At 34.1% G+C, this 17,125-nt stretch overlaps 3 protein-coding genes and 1 long non-coding RNA gene across 8 annotated transcripts; all 4 read right to left on the bottom strand.

Moving 5' to 3' along the window:
- Positions 1-2,008: 2,008 nt before the first annotated feature.
- Positions 2,009-5,439, bottom strand: LOC145106472 (mechanosensitive ion channel protein 1, mitochondrial-like). Of its 4 annotated transcripts, none has more exons than XM_079043439.1 (6): positions 4,354-5,439; positions 3,413-3,716; positions 3,181-3,323; positions 2,993-3,100; positions 2,692-2,913; positions 2,009-2,267 (listed from the first exon to the last, which is right to left on the bottom strand). In XM_079043439.1, the coding sequence occupies exons 2-6, from the start codon at positions 3,705-3,707 to the stop codon at positions 2,154-2,156; spliced, it is 882 nt and encodes a 293-aa protein (XP_078899565.1). In that variant the 5' UTR covers positions 3,708-3,716; positions 4,354-5,439; the 3' UTR covers positions 2,009-2,153. The 4 variants fall into 4 exon arrangements, with proteins under 4 accessions (XP_078899565.1, XP_078899566.1, XP_078899567.1 ...); XM_079043440.1 differs by having other exon boundaries at positions 3,413-3,724; positions 5,021-5,439; XM_079043441.1 differs by having other exon boundaries at positions 5,021-5,439.
- Positions 5,440-9,771: 4,332 nt separating this feature from the next.
- Positions 9,772-11,599, bottom strand: LOC145106471 (uncharacterized). Of its 2 annotated transcripts, none has more exons than XR_013707559.1 (2): positions 11,309-11,599; positions 9,772-11,128 (listed from the first exon to the last, which is right to left on the bottom strand). It is a non-coding gene; the product is annotated as an uncharacterized LOC145106471 (long non-coding RNA). The 2 variants fall into 2 exon arrangements; XR_013707560.1 differs by having other exon boundaries at positions 9,772-10,984.
- Positions 11,600-12,060: 461 nt separating this feature from the next.
- LOC145106469 (mechanosensitive ion channel protein 1, mitochondrial-like) lies at positions 12,061-14,327 on the bottom strand. The gene is made up of 5 exons (XM_079043437.1): positions 13,296-14,327; positions 13,062-13,204; positions 12,874-12,981; positions 12,575-12,796; positions 12,061-12,387 (listed from the first exon to the last, which is right to left on the bottom strand). Exons 3-5 carry the CDS (start codon positions 12,949-12,951, stop codon positions 12,274-12,276), a joined length of 414 nt encoding a protein of 137 aa, XP_078899563.1. The 5' UTR covers positions 12,952-12,981; positions 13,062-13,204; positions 13,296-14,327; the 3' UTR covers positions 12,061-12,273.
- Positions 14,328-14,815: 488 nt separating this feature from the next.
- On the bottom strand, positions 14,816-16,850 carry LOC145104784 (uncharacterized). The gene is made up of 4 exons (XM_079041970.1): positions 16,781-16,850; positions 16,594-16,687; positions 15,172-16,541; positions 14,816-15,126 (listed from the first exon to the last, which is right to left on the bottom strand). Exons 1-4 carry the CDS (start codon positions 16,848-16,850, stop codon positions 14,816-14,818), a joined length of 1,845 nt encoding a protein of 614 aa, XP_078898096.1.
- Between the last annotated feature and the right edge of the window lie 275 nt (positions 16,851-17,125).

Raw genomic sequence — 17,125 nt, 5'->3', positions numbered from 1 at the left:
ACCTAAAACCCAAACCCAAACTACCCACAATACCAACATTGTCAACACCAAAATAAGTAACTCCCAATGCAAGAATTTTGCAACCAATTCCTTATTCCTCATAACACTACAAGAAAATTGATCTTTAGTGGCGACGGGCGTCGCCGCTAAAGGTATTAGCGGCGACCTGTCGATGATGTTGGTTCGTCCTAATGCTCCACTGGTCACCGCTATTGCCTTCCGTCGCCGCAAAAGGTGTGTCGCCGCTAATACTCTCTGTCGCCACTAAAGGTGTTGCCGCTATTTATATGTATTTTTATACATACAAATACACATACATACATACATAATACACATATACATACAAAAACACATACATATACAGAGTACACATACAAAATACATATATACATACAAATAAAAATACAAAAACACATATACATACGTTAAATACACTCAAGATACACATATACATACAAATGCACATACAAATACATATCCACATCTATAAACACAAAATACACATCTAAAAGATCAAAATTATCAAATTTTCGTCAAGAACAATGGTGGTGGCGGTATACTCCGGCGAGAACGGTGGGGGATCTCAAAATTCTGACAACCAACACAAATTTAGTAGGGAGAAGAGAAAAGGAAAAGAAAAGGAGAAAAAATGGAGAGGAAGAGAGGTGAAATTCTGATGAGGTCGGCGGTGGAGAACAGAGAGAAGAAGGGAAAACACAGAAGATCGGGAAAGAAAGTGAGGACGAAGAGGATTTTATTGTCGACGTTCTTTAGTGGCGACGGGCAGCCTTTAGCGGCGACACATCGAAGGGAAAACAATCTGGGGTTTCCTACGTCGTTGGATTATCGCTTAAATCGACGGATGAGGTTGAAATCACGTGGATCTCCAGAATAAGCCTTTAGCGGCGACACACCGGAGGGAAAACAACGGGGGGTTTTCTACATCCTCCTAGTCGTTGGATTATCGCTTAAATCGACGGTTAGGTTTGAAATGACGCGGATCGCCAACATAAGGCTTTAGCGGCGACAAAAAACGCGTTTGTTTGTTGTCGCCGCTAAAAGTGTTTGTCGCTGCTAAAGGTGTCGCCGTTATTGCCTGTTATTCTTGTAGTGTAAAATACTGGTTATCAACCATAATATATGCACTATTATATAGAAATTATTAAAATAATATCATTAAACTGATTTGAAACCTGATATTATTCTTCAAACTTTTTATATAACGATTCATTGCTTGCTAATTAAAGTTGATTCAACACCTAAATAGCATTCACTGAATATTTTGATTACAATGATTCAACACCTTATAGTTAGTAACCGTTTTTATAAAGTTCTTGATTACCAGAATCCATCAAGATATTTTTTGAGTTTCAATAAACACCGAATTTGAGGGCACTAGGTGTTTAGAGAAATAAGAGATACAGAATTAAGAGCAACATAATTTCAGATAATCAATGTATGAACAAAGCGAGTATTTGCATAAGAAAATCGACATAATTATCGCATTTTCTTTACTAGTTGAAATTTGTTAAATACTAGAGCATTTAAATCGCCAAAGCTTGAATTAGTTGAATATTGAAATCGATCCATATAAGCCTCTGAAACATACCCTACAAGGAGAATATCATGAAGATCATCGTATTTTATTTAGGCGAAAATCATGTAGTTGGAAGATGATACAAACGTGATGAATTTATATAGTGATATGCAAGATTTAAGGATACTTGATTGTGAAGATAATTACTAAAGATACGACACTTGAAAAATTAAAACTAAATTAATGAATTGACAATCATATCTTTTTTTATGGATAGTCAAATGTTATTTTATATGGATAGATTTATTAGTACATAACGTAATAATGCAATAATTTACTTTAAAGTATTAAAGAAGTGGACCCTTGTGCACAAATAGCATTACAATTTACGTACACATGATATTTTAGAAACGCATTGAGATGCTATTCGGGTCTTGACATTTTGTTAGCATAAGTTGGCAACCCAATCAATGTTTCCTAATAGCAACTTCAAGGATTAAAATAAAGATGGTTACAAACACAAAAACACTATCTTTTTTGTGTCAAAATCCAAAACCAAAAGCATTAATTGTACAAGAAACATAAGTTGGAAGTATTTGTTTAAAGATCCAGAGAGTTACAAACTGTTTACTTCCCCCATGTGCTTATGTAGTTTGACCCCATGCTTCTTGATTATCTCATCTGACTGCAGAAGAATATCTTGCTTTGCTGAAAATAACTCGTCTTCACTCTGCAAACCATGAGACATCGATTAAAAATATAACATTCTTTCGATTTTATTTTATTTTTACTTATGTAAGATTTTGGACACTATACTTTAAAAAATCTACACTTTATAGCATTGAAAATTCATTTGTATTTCGACAACATTGCTATAGTTGGGTATTTTTTTTTTCAAAGGAAGTACATTGCTAAAAGATTTCCATTCTTACTGTTACAGCATTGTACTTTGAGAAATCAGTGTAACTTTAGCTATGTTATCTATATACAAAGCAACTTTAACTCTTATAATATAAAAAAATAAAAAAGTTGAAAAGCACAATGCTACTACTAGGTCAATTTAGGAAGTGCTTTGTCCTAAATAAAAAGTATTTTAAAGTACCATGTTGTAAAAGAAAGGAACAAAAATAATATAATTTGGTGAAAATACGTACCATGTTTTTTAGATTGCATCCAAGAGTAAGCTCTGCACAATTATTTATAATAGCAGAAAGGCAACAATAAGGATGCGCTTCCTCCAAGTAAACGTTTGAGTTAGATTTCATCATGTATATGATTTCCTCTGATATCTCATGGATCTTATCAATCACATCAACTCCCACAAAAATCTTGGACACCATTGCACAGTAACTAGCACTTGATTTGTTCACAATAGCCTATGAACAAAAAAAAAAAAAAAAAGGACTATGTTATAAATTAAAACTTTTTAAGGTTAGGGAGGAATTAAAAGGTCACCTGACTAAAAAACAATGAATTTGAAACTTTTATAGGAAGACTGTCTGCACTAAACAATAAGGTGCTTATGAGTCCCATCCTAATAACTTCACCTTTCACAGATCCAACCTGCAGCCAACAAACTAGATATATAATAACAAATTCATAAAAGATTAAATTAATCACAAAAAACTTAAAATTACATATACTTGTATTATATCTCCAATCGAAAAGGGTTTGTCAAGTCGTAATACTGCAACCCCATACAGGATATCGCCTAGATGGCGTCCAACTACAAAAAGAGCCAGGACGACTAGATAGAAATGAAAACAAGCACATGATTTCCAAATTTCTGAAACAATACAGATTTAGAGAAATGTATTAGTCTGTTTGTTTAACTTGATATAACTTAATAAATTTTCATTAAAATAAAAAACTGACCTCCAATTGCTCCCTTAGTAGAAACAAATTGTGTAACAAACTCTCGGTGTTTAGTTAGAGCTAAACCAATAATGATACTAGCAGAGAGTACCACAACACCACTACCTTTACCTTTAGTAGGTACTTGAGATCTCAAACCACGTTTTCCATCTTTAACAGCAGATATTGAATATGCACCATGTTTCAACATACATGTAGTTGAAATTCCGTTTGATAAGCGACATGGGATTTTGCTTTTAGCAAAATTATACATAGGACAGCAAGGTTTTGACATCACCAAGCTCATTCCGTTCATTGTTTGATCCTACACACCTAATCCATAAAGTAAGATGCTAATTTGATAAACAAACAAAGAGTCATCTTTTTTGGCTATTCTGGAACAATTCTCCATGAGCTTCAAATATCAATTGTTTGTTCATGCAAATGCTGGAAAGCAAGGCAACTATTTCTCAAAGTGTGAGCATTGGCCATTGGTAATAGCATAAACAACTCAATTCAAAGTGACATATCAACCCATTGACGAGAAGAAGAAAAAAAAAAAAAAAAATCAAGCTATTGTCTATGAATGTGCAAATTTAGTGCACAAATTACAACTTTATATAAAAACAAAAGGAATTATGAAAAAAACAGAACAAATTTTACTACTTTCTCTGTCAAAAGAACAAAGCATTACATCAAATAGTTAGCGTGCATTATGTTGTCCAAATAAGTGGTTCCGTATAACTCCAATATTCGGGTGCATGAAAACCCACAAACAAAAGGAATGGAGAAAAGGTTAGAGAATGTTCAAGATATTGCAAGAAACGACAAAATAGAACCTGATTTTCACTTCCCAATAATTGAAGCAAGGCAGGAGAACATGGAATTTTGAGTAAGCACTTAGAATTATGAGTGTAATACGAATTTACTAAACAGAAACTTAAAGACAGAGAGAGAGAAACCTAGATCGGTGCAACAATCAGAGGTGTGGAAGGTGGTAGAAGGCACCGAAGCGATGTAGAAAGGATTTGGGAAAAACAAACCTACTCCTTCTGTTTTGTATACGATTAAGTTGATGAGTTGCTGTGATTTAGAATGAAATTATATCATATCAACCCCTGATTTCTTGGGATTTATATGATCAAGATATGTGGAATACGCAATTGAGCGGAAAATAAAAATGTCTGTCAAGGCTAGAGTCGTAATTTAACAATGTAATTAGAATAGGCAGGAAAACGCCACCTGTCCAAAAATGACTTTTATTTATTATAAAATAATAAAATAATAATAATAATAAGGATTTGAAATGTTAAAAGTTGGATTAAAATGAAATACATGCGCAAACAAAGAGTTTATATGCTGCTTTATTTAGAGCGATGTATCAATAACACGATCATACAATTACAAACCTAAACTAAAACCGATATGTTTAGATTCAAAAAAAAAATGATAAACAGGATTTCTAACATTCTAATCTTTAGAATTAGTAAAAGCATGCCCAGATTTGAACTAAATGCTAAAAGAACGAAACTTTAACAGAAGAATGACTGTTTGTATTTGTGAAAATAACAACTAGGTAAGAAACCCCAAACCGATATCAGCTTAACAGATGAATATAGCTCAACATACCTTTCTCGAGAGACTGAATTAGGGTTTTACCGATTCTCTGAAACCCTTTTCCTTTTAGAAGCCAATCAACACATACGAAATTAAACATGAATTTGATACCTACTTGTACTTGAAATTAAGGCTTGATGCTCTCAAATACTAGAAATTGAGGTTTGAGGCTTCCATGGTGGCCACCGGTGATAAGAGGAAGAGGAATGTGTGGGCGACGACGCATCTTTCATGAACGAGGAGATGGTTAAGCTAGGTCTCAATCGGTGGTGGTAGCCGGTAGAGGGCTAAGAGAGAAGAGAGAAGAATGTGAGGGAGATCGGAAGATGGGAGGGAGACGGAACTGGTCTTGTTGGCGGAGGTGAGAGGTTGATCGACCAAGAGGGGACTGCCAATGATTTCTTGGCTAAATTACACCGATCGTCCTTAGTGCACGTGAAAACAAGTCATTATTTTTAAAAATTAACTCGGACCGTCCCTCATTGGGTTTAACTTTGCATGTTTCATCCCTCAAAAACTGAAATGACGATAATAACTTTATTTTTTAATTTTCAATTGTCACGTCCCCGAACCAGGACGGCAAAAACGTCCGGGGGCGGATGATGTCATTGTATGGTATCATAACAATTGAATATGAATGAAACATAACAACCCGCACAACATACATTAAGAAATACAAACTTGCATTGTTTACATAGTGTATTTGTTCAAAGTTACACAACATTAACTGAAAAGTAAAAATTCCAAAGTGCAACAAAATCCAGTTTCCTGATGACTTAGTACCTGCTTACTGGTTATTTGAGAATACAAGTCATTTTGAAAATCGTCAACAATGAATGTTGGTGAGTTCATAAGTATTTTTGTATGAAAAACGGTTTGTATCTGTTTTGTTTGAAAGAATTTTATGTTTCCAGAAAATCCGATATTTTCTATAATAGTGTGTTGTATGTCTTATACCAAAGACTGAAAATGTATGTATGCATGTTTCTTTGTATCTTGTAACCGTATGTTCCCAGAAAATCCAATATTTTCTGATGTATGAAAATCTATAGCCTTAAACCCTAAGACCGAAATGGTGAATATAGTGTACTGAAAAATAGTATGTAGTTTTATATTTTATAAAACCAGTGAAGTGTGAGCTTCCCGTAAACCAAGATAGTATTGTTAATCCCTATGTGAATTACCATAATCATGCTTGATATGACTGTTATGCGTGTTACGGCGTTAGGCGTCGGAATTGGTGGATATTTGTCACCCTAGACTGACCCGTCTAGCTGTAGCGAACAACTCAGGTGTGGGGGTGTCAATCTCCGTATAGATCTATACACAACTACCCCGCTCTCCCTCCAGGAGACTCTGGTTATAATACAGGACTTAGGTTGTACGCTAGATAGGTACGGTGAAGAGAATGTCTCACTAAAGCATTAACAGATTTACGTGAACTAGGACTCCCCTTTTTCTTGTAATGTGAAATGATTACTCTATTGAAAATTTATGACATATATTTTACGACACGCTTTTTATGAGTTTCACAACATGCTGTTTACGACACGCGTTTTATAAGTTTCATAAAATGTTGTTTACGACATGGAAACTGATCTGTCAACAGTTTGTTTTTTATTCTCTTTTGTGTAAATTATTTGTAAAACTTTATATAAATAGTCAATAATAAATATGTCCGGTAGTTTCATATGTTGTAAAAATAACATAATATCCTTGGGTTTCAAACCATCAAAATAGTGACAACATAATTACGACTATTTTTACTAGAAAAGTTTAATTCTAGTAAAAATCTCCAAAAATTTGTAGTTTTGTATATCTCATATTTTTTCCGGTTGTAACTTTGTAAACACAAAATAGTTTAACTTGACCATTTAGTAGGTCACAATTTTTTTTATAAAAACCATAAGATGACTTTAACATTTTTGTACTTGTAAAATTTTTAATTTGTAAAAGTGGGACAAGTAATTATCCAAAGATCAAAACATATTTGAGTTTCTACAACATGTGTTCTTGTTGTTTTCAAGTATATTAACCTTTAAGCCCAATTTTTGTGTAATAAAAGTGTTGACAATCACATATGTTATGATTTTATGTAGTTAACAAATGATATCAACCATTTTATACAAGAATTTGTTCCATGTTCAACCTATAACCATAATGCATGCAAATGTCCAATGGACAAACTCATTTTAACTTATAACAAGCTTATAAAACATGATTTTTAGGTGTGTAAGCATGAGGTTTTTGACATCATAAACACAAAATATTCCATAAACAAGGTGGTGCATGTAAATATTCAATGGGTAAAGGAAACTTGACTTGTATCTCCCCCCCCCCCCCCCCCCCCGAAAAGCATGAAAAACACGAAAAACATGGGGGTATGAAGCTCACCTTGATGTTTTCGAGTTGTAGGAAGGAAAATGAAGATGATGTCGAGCCTAGAATGAAGTGGGTGAACTTGAAGAGCTTCTTGGATGCGAGTTTCCTAGTGATTCTAACACACGAAAATTTGTGTGTAAATGATATGAAATCAGCAAAATAATGTGCGAAAACACTAGGAGTTGTCAAAATTACTTACCAAAAATCTTAGGACCACCTAGATGATGAAGATTTTTAAAAAGAACCTAGCTTGTTCTTGAGATAATTTCAAAACTTGAAGCTGGAAATGTAAAAGGAATGGAAGAAGGAAAAATGAAGGGTGCTAGTAATCCAGAAAGAGTCTTCTGTCGTGGTTTAAATGGGATGAGTGAGTATGGATATATGTTAGATGTTTGGGTGTGTTGCATGATAGTTTGTTGGGTGAATCCATGTAAAGCTGAAGCTTTCCTCCCAAGGTGTATCTTCGACGTACATCAAATCTAATAAAAAAAATCCCACTGGAAACTACTTTTATGTGACCAAAATCATGGAGAAACCCAATAGAAAACTCAATAGAAAACTCGATAGAAAACTCAATAGAAAACTCCGAAAGCACATGAGATTCGCTTTTGAATCACTCACAATGGGTGATTTCGGTCTTGAGGGGGCTATTTCATTAGAGTGTGATTTTGTTTATAGTTTGATGATTTCTTTTTTTTTCAAGATTAATTACGACAAGGTTTTCTAAGTGTAATTCATATTATCTTATACGAACAATGTCCTCTTGGTTTGTAATACTTTATTATGACAAACTACATTTGAATTTACTTGCACATGGTTACAATCTAGACCTTGCTTGATCTAAATCTTTCGGGTTGTCACATCAATTAATTTAATGTTTTTATTATTTTTATTATCAATTTTCTTTAAAAAAAATAGAGGCCCTACATTTTCCACACCCCACACTTCAATTGTTGCTAATCGGAAACAAACTCACAAACTTGGTGAAGCCACTTCCAACGATAATATCCACCAAAAATCATCGGCTAGATCGCCGGTCACCATCATCGTCTCCACCTCTAGAGAATGTGACCTCGCAGAGCCACCATCACCACTTATCACAGTCTCTAGCCAACTCCCTTACCTACAATCACATCCCATCTATCGATGTTGAAGCCACTTCCAGCGACATATGAAGTCGTCGCCTCGCCGGATAAAAGTGACCTCGCAAAGCCACCATCACCACCTATGTGACTCTTCTAGACCTCCTATCGCCACCTCTTGAAACCCTATCGCTACCTCCAGCCGCACATCTAAAAAGACAAAGGGATGCGACATCGATCTAGGATTTGTGTTATGACACATCAGATGGAGACGTCTATTTAGGATTTGCGTTTACCCGCATCTTCTTCTCCGACCATTTCCGATAGGGTTCGTCGACCTGTTCTTTCTTTTCGGTCCATGAAATGGAGTTCTTAAAGAGAAAGAGCTACAAGAGAAAGAGAATGGTGAAGTTCTTAAAGAAAAAAAATGAGTTCTTTCTTTTCTGTTCAGAGTCGCCAGAGATGTTATTGGGTCACCGGAGAATACGATGGTGGTGGTGTTTTGCTCTTTCCAGATAGTCAGGGAGACGAAAGAAATGTAGGGAAAGAAAAGGGGGAGGGTGGATAGGTGTATATGTTTTTTTCTTTTTTTATTAACTGAAAAATGATAAAACAAATAAAAAAATTAAAAAATAAATTGTAAAGGGTAAAATAGTCTTTTTATGTCTGGAGGGATGAAGTGTGAAAGGTTAAAACAAACGATGAACGGTCCGAGTTAATTTTTAAAAATAGGGACTAAACACGTTTTTTGGCATGTGCACGAGGGACGATTGGTGTAATTTACCCAAAAAACTAATAGAATTTGATTTTGATATAATATGCAAAGGGTATTTTGATAAATTTATATGTATTTAACATTTAAATATATGTTTTTGATATTAAATTGATTTATTCCTTATTAAATTATAGGATTGGATATAAATGTGAGTTTAATAGGTTAAAAATGATATATAAGTAATTATGAATTTTGGAAGGTAATATCTAATGTTTGCAAAGATATATATGAAATTTTCCCAAACAAATAAAAAAGGAGCCCACCTCTTTCTCTATTTTTTATAATTTTTGATAAAAACTAGTAGGAATTACATGCGCCGTTGGCGCTAGATTGGATTAGATTTACCTAAATGTTCATAAATTTTTGTTTTGTATTTCGTTGACTTCACTTTAATGGTGATGGTGATGTGTTAAGTAGAGAATGATTTTCTTTTGTCTACAAGAGTCGTTTATTTTGAACTTATTTTTGGAGATACAGGTATAAATATGTGTTTGTATAAGAAAGCAACGTAATGATACCCTAACTGAAGTAGCAACAGAATTCATAAATATTTTAAATTATTTTTTCGGTATTTTTTTTTATTTTATGACCAACATACCCTAAACCCAACAGAATTAACCTTCACTTTTAGCTCTAATTTTACCCCTCTAACTTCTCTTTCTTGTTTCTTTGGCCTCTGCAAGAAACAGAGATAATAAAAGAAGGGGTGTTTTGTCCCAAAATAAATTTACTGTTAAGAAAAAAAACATTAAATAAAATAAAAACATCAAAAGGATACAAGAAAACAACAGTTTAGTATCCTTGCAAAATCCACAATCACCTCAGCACAAGACATTAAAGAATCATATGCATCTCTCTGACTTGTACTAAAGAAGAGGTGGAGCTGCAGACACCCCACAAACAATAAAATGTCAATAATTTAAGCATTGGACGCCCTTAAATACTCCATTTGATCCACTAATTCTTGCAAATCCCCATCCCAGAACTAAGATTTTGGAATCACTTAAAGGGTAGGAAAGTAATTGTGAAACATTTACCTTAGGATAATTGGTAGTTTGTAGAACCCATGATTCATAGACTGTTTGTGATGAGTTGTCTGGATCTTTAACCTTCAAAATTTGACTGTAGTTTGAACCCACGTTTAAAAGACCATAATACCCTCATAAACAACTTTTTTTTTTCTTTACCTTTAGTAAGCACGAAAAAAATATAGTAAGGGCCACCCTGGTTCAAGCAGTTGGGATGCATGGTGAAACTCAATTTCAAAACTCAATATCAACTGGACAGGGTATAATTAAATTTCATGGGTAATTGGAAACCTGTTCTATTAAACTGTCATCAGTTTCACTTCACCTGTCGGGAAATTGAATGACCTACCATCCATCAATGTAGTCACAACCTTAATTTTTTGTTAGTTCATTTATGTGACATAAAAAAGTTATGTATTTGAATAACCTGCTATAATTGATCCGATGCAACGCTGTTGGGTAGTGGTACCAAGCAACTGTGCCAGTATTGGGGTTTTAGTTCTTCAAAGAGACATGAACAGGTGATTAATGTCAGGACAACAAAATCTCATTAGAATTTGTCAGTATACAAACACGTAAATTATTTTGGGAAAACACGAAATAAGATAGGGATATAAGCAATTGAGCACAAGAAAAATCCGATACCATCTATTGCAGTCTATGCGAACTGCGCCACCTCAAGCAAAAAGGAAACATCGGTAACCCGTACCTATTCCGTTGTTTCATCGGACCATAACCAAAATGAATTTCGTCAAACTGGAACTCCAACGAAAAAAAATACATAGCCAGAAGCGAAAAAAGACAATCAATTTCACACAAGTGTAGAAGTGTGTTGGACAAAAAAACGTAATACCTAAAACCAGAAGTGAAAAAAGAAAATCAATTTTGCAATCAACCTTAATCTATCTGAAAATCTAAAAAGCTTTCTACACGTGTCTTCCAGTTGTCGATACTGTGTAATTGAAAAGATTCAATCGATGGTGTAGCCAATCTTAAGGCAGAAATCAGAAATAGGAAAAATTGTTTAACCTACAAAGTTTTTTCCGGTAGTCTCCGGCTATGGCGCTGGTTTCTCCGGTGGTGCATCGGCGGCCGCCCTCCCTTTTTTTCGTTCCCGTTAACACACAACACAGAGGAATGAAGAACCGCAGTCCCTTTGCGTCCTTACTTTGATGACGAAGGTGACAACTTTTCGAATGAGCGATGCAAAAAGTAGATGAAAGTAGTAGAAGGCGGTGGAAACAATTGGAAATCATTGGGCAAGAGAATCGGTGTGTGAAAGAAGATGTTGAGAAAGTTAAGTGTAAAATCCAAAAAGTGTGTGGCAATTGTCTTAAAGCGTAGAAATTTGTGGTCAAATTCAAAATTACAATCCTTTCCTGTTCACCAACTCCAGAATTAATATGTATATAATCATTTGACCCAAAATTATTTTATATAGGTTATGAACCTATAATTTGCTTCTTAAATGTAAAAAATGAGTTGGTGTCTATTTTTTTTTTAAATGTTATGTTATCCTTGAAGTAAATGATGATAATGGATGTAATCATGTTATCATATAACCACACTTTGTTACACATTGTTATGCTACAAATCATTGAAGATTACTAATGTTATCAATGTCTATTTTTGAATGCTAGTTATGTCACATACAACCACACTTCATTCAAACCCATGGCAAAACGCTTACTAGTTTACTTAAAACTTTTAAGTAAACTAGTAAAAAAGCATGCGTTGACAACCCAATCAGTGTTTAAAGAAATGGAACCTTGTGCACAAATAGCATTAAAGTTTACACATGATATTTTAGAAACGCATTAAGATGCTATTCGGGTCTTTGACATTTTCTTAACATAAGTTGACAACCCAATCAGTGTTTTTCCTAATACCAACTTCAAGGATTAAAATGAAGATGGTTACAGACCACAAAAACACTATCTTTTTTGTGTTGAAACCCAAAACCAAAAGTTAAAAGTATTTATTTACAGATCCAGAGAGTTAGAAAGTGTTTAGTTTCCCCATGTGATCATCTAGTTTGAGCCCATGCTTCTCAATTATCTTAACCAACTGCAGAAGAATATCTTGCTTTGCTGAAAGTAAGTCGCCTTCACCCTGCAAAATATGAGACAAATCGTTTACACAAAAAGGAGAAAAATTTAGCAGAATTCCAGAAGCTCAACATCTACCTTCCTACTTCTATTTTTTTCTTACTAAGATATTGTCCTAATTAAAAAATATTTTAAAGTACAATGTTGTAAAATGTGCACATAATATTATTTGGTGAAAATAAAATACATACCATGTTTTTTAGTTTGCATCCAAAATTAAGCTCTACCCAATTACTTTTAATAGCAGAAGGGCAACAATACGGCGGCTCTCCCTCCAAGTAAATGTTTGGGTTCGATTTCACCGTGTCTATGATTTCTTCTACCATCTTGTGGATCTCCTCATTCTCATCAACTAGAAGATAAATATTGGACACCAATTCATGCCAATCAGCATATGATTTGTTCACAATTGCCTATGAACAAAAAAAAGGACTATGTTATATACTAAAACAAAACTTTTAAGGTTAGGGAGGAAAGAAGTAATGGTCACCTCACTAGAAAATATGGTATTTGGTACAACCATAGGAGTATTGTCTGCAGTAAGCAGTGAGGTGCTTATCACTCCCATCCTAATAACTTTACCTTTCACAGATCCAACCTGCAGCCAACAAACTAGATATATAATAACAAATTCATAAAAGATTAAATTAATCACAAAAAACTTAAAATTACATATACTTGTATTATATCTCCAATCGAAAAGGGTTTGTCAAGTCGTAATACTGCAAACCAATACAGGATACCGCCAAAAATGCGTGCAGCTACAAAAAGAGCCAGGACCTTTAGATAGAAATGAAAACGAGCACTTGATTTCCAAATTTCTGAAACAATACAGATTTAGAGAAATTTATTAGTCTGTTTGTTTAACTTGATATATTTTCATTGAAAAAGGGAGAATAAGCATAAACTGACCTCCAATTCCTCCCTTGGTAGAAACAAATCGTGCAACGAACTCCCAGTAAAGTTAGAGTTAAACCAATAATGATACTAGCAGAGAGTACCACAACACCACTACCTTTACCTTTAGTAGGTACTTGAGATCTCAAACCACGTTTTCCATCTTTAACAGCAGATATTAAATATGCACGATGTTTCAACATACGTGTAGTTGAAATTCCGTTTGATAAGCGACATGGGATTAAGCCGATAATTTTGCTTTTAGGACAGCAAGGTTTTGACAAGAGGAGAAATTCCGTTTGATAATTTTGCTTTATGTATAATTTAGCAAAATTATACATAGGACAGCAAGGTTTTGACGTCATCAAGCTCATTCCGTTCATTGTTTAATCCTATACATGATCTAAATCAATCTGAGATCTAATCTTTAAAATAAAATAACAGAATCACCATCAAATATAACCACAAATTAATACACATTCTGGACTATTTATGCAAAACAGGGGAAAGGACAAACAGTAAAAGCAAACCCAGATTTGAACTTGGTACTTAATAAACGAAACTTTAACAGAAGAATAACAGTTCATATTTGTGAAAATAACCAAATATTACATAAAATAACTAGACTTATGCGATGAACAAACGATCTTTGCTTTGAATGTACTAAGTAAAAAAAAAAAAAAAAAAAAGGAACACTAAACAGATATCAGCTTAACAGATGAACATAGCGTATGAAAGACGTCTACGGCGTATTTTGGCACGCTCATCTTGGAACTCAAATACACAACATGCCCAGCAACTACGGGTGACCATTAGGACCCATGGATCGGACCTGGACCGCTTTGTCAGAGTAGGGTTGGTTTTCGGTTCTTTGAATCATGCAAAGTCAAAACAGGAAAGGTCCGGCCGATTCGGGTTACAAAATCGATTTCGACTGGAAAATAAACGGGGGCTAATCTCGCCCTCGCCCCCTCCCGAATTTTTTAAAAAATTAGTCATGTACGGTATCGGGTCCTGCGGAGCGGAGTCCGGCGGAGGTTTTGGCTCATTCAAACTGGTTTGTAAAATTAGGGTTGTGGCCCCACTTGAAATTTTACGTATGAGTTTATAATTACATAAATGACCCTTATACAATATTAAAATGTTTAGTTTTATATTATACAACTTTTCAATTACACATTTACCTTTTATATTCTATTTTTGTTTTCTATCTTAACCAACTTTATACATAATATTTTGTTTTATTATAAATGTATTATTAATATAATATTTTTTAATTATAAATATATTATTAAATTATATATATATATATATATATATATAGACCTTACTAATTTATACAACTAAAAATACATCATTAACGTCTTCAATCAATAACAAAATTACATATTACTAAAATTATATAAATAAAACATATATTTCACATCATATTATAACATTAAGAAATCACAAACCAATTCAACATTAAAATACAAAATCAAATAAACATAAACTTACAAGATCACTAAACTTACAAGATCAATAAAATACATTGCTTACATCACATTAAACCTTGGTTGAGAATTTGGACAACTTTTTCGATTGTGACCTGGTTGGTGGCATAATTCACATCTACGGGGTTCACCGAGATGATGAATGTCCATCTCGTTACGTATTCGGTTTGCAAGCCTCCTACCTCGAGCAATAGAAAGTTTTGAGTAATTCGCTTCAATCATCCAATTCAAATCTAACCAATAATCAACATGGGGAAGTGGTGCAAAACCGGCATTATATTGTAGTTTATAGGTAGCACTAGTGTACACGTCATTCACAATTGAAATAGGATTATCCCCTCTATTTCGACAAACTGCAAGAGCATGCGAACATGGAAACATTTCCATTTGTCACTTACCATAGATGCATGTGTGTTGGAAATAACGGACAGTATGCGTAATTCCACTTGTTCCATTTATTCGTGGCCTAGTAATGATTATGTATACACCTTCATTGTAGTAAAACTCAGATAAAGTATGACTTTGTGCGTGAGTGTCACGTTTAACAAAGAGACACCACATACGCGATGGTAGAGGTGTATTGCATTTCAATGCAACATCACTATGCTTTATGAAAAGTTGCACAGTTCTATTGAATGTAAGATCAATACATGCCCTAATCGGTAATTGTCTTGTTCCTCGCAATGCATTGTTCATACTCTCAGAGATATTCATCGTTAAGGAACCCCACCTGTCATCTTTATCATATAAAAGACACCACTGACTTTTGTCGATTTGACTTAGATACTCCCAAGCTTCAACATTGATTTCTTTTATCGCTTTCATATACTTGACGAATTTTCTTTTTTGTGTGGTGCTACCAATAGACCAACATAATCTTTTAAGGCGCACGTTCTTGTACCTTTTCATAAGATTACTTCTGATGTGCCGGAGACAAAAGCGATGGTATGCTAATGGCTCTTTCCATTTTGGTAAATTCGCCAATGCATGAATTATTCCTTGATGTATGTCTGAAATAACACATAATTGTCTATTTTGACCAACAAATTGTCTAAACTGATCAAAAAACCAACACCAACTATGCACAGTCTCCTCATCCACAATAGCATAAGCAATTGGTAATATATGATTATTAGCATCTTTTGCAACAGCAACAAACATTTTTCCTTTGTACGAACCCTTCAAATGAGTACCATCAACAGAAATAACAGCCCGACACAACTGAAATATTGTAATGGCTGGTCCAAAAGCCCAAAACATATATTTGAATGTTGCTACATGTGATGTGACATTCGGTTTATGAAACCACGTGACAACTGTATCAGGGTTTGAAGACTGCAAAGTTGTAATATACTTAGGTAACTCAGCAAAGTTACTCTCCCAAGTTCCATAAATATTCTCTATGGCTTTTCTCCTACCATGCCATGCCTTATCATAAGAAACATCAACATGCAGAATAGTTTTAATATCGGCTTGTATATGTTTCACCGGATAAGCAACATCTTTTTCAATTGAGTGGAGGATGTATGAAGCAATCGTTGCAAAGTTCAAATTTTTGTTATCATTGCCAATACAAGATCCAAAACAATTATATGCATCCACCGAACGTGTAATCTGCCACATTTTATGACTTTTCTTCTTAATTACACGAATATACCATTGACAAGGTGGTTCATGGTGCATAGAACTATTGCTTTCTCCTTCATCTCCTACAGTCTTACATTTTGCTACCCATTTGTTACTTTTACTTTCGTACCCTTTAAACTCTCTATTTTGGTTGATATACCAAAGTGTTACAGCCTTTTTCACTTGCAACTTACCTTTCAAATTGCATTCCTAGCGTAATTTTGTTTTCAGATTCCTTCCAAAGATCTATATGAATGTTGTCCTCTAGGTCTTCTATGTCATCATCCCCTATATTTCCAACATCATTCATAAAGTTCACAACCGGAGTGTCACTTGCATCATCGGAATTGACGCTAATATTGCTTCATGACTCACTATTACACTCTGAGTTGGGCTCATCAAATCCAAAGTCATTATTTGTCTCACATCTATCATCATTCAACTCCAACATGTGTATAAATCAAATCTTTAAATTGTTCATACCGTATTTTGTGCTTAAGAATATCTGAAGTTGACAAAGTTGATTGGTCACCCTTGATCAATCCATTCTCATATTCAATATTACCACCCCAATATAAAATGATCATAAAGGGACGACTTAGAGCCATAACAACGAATATAAGAGAATTTAACTGCAAATCATACGATAAATGACATAAATTAGTATCTTAAATTTAATATTGACATCATTTATATATTCAAGATATATATTGTAACATCCGGATT

Source organism: Lactuca virosa, chromosome 4, assembly GCF_052849685.1.
Source record: "Lactuca virosa cultivar CGN04683 chromosome 4, Lactuca_virosa_CGN04683_v6, whole genome shotgun sequence".
Lineage (NCBI taxonomy): Eukaryota > Viridiplantae > Streptophyta > Magnoliopsida > Asterales > Asteraceae > Lactuca > Lactuca virosa.
The sequence above is the reverse complement of the archived record's forward strand: the minus strand, read 5'-3'. Positions and strand labels throughout refer to the sequence as shown.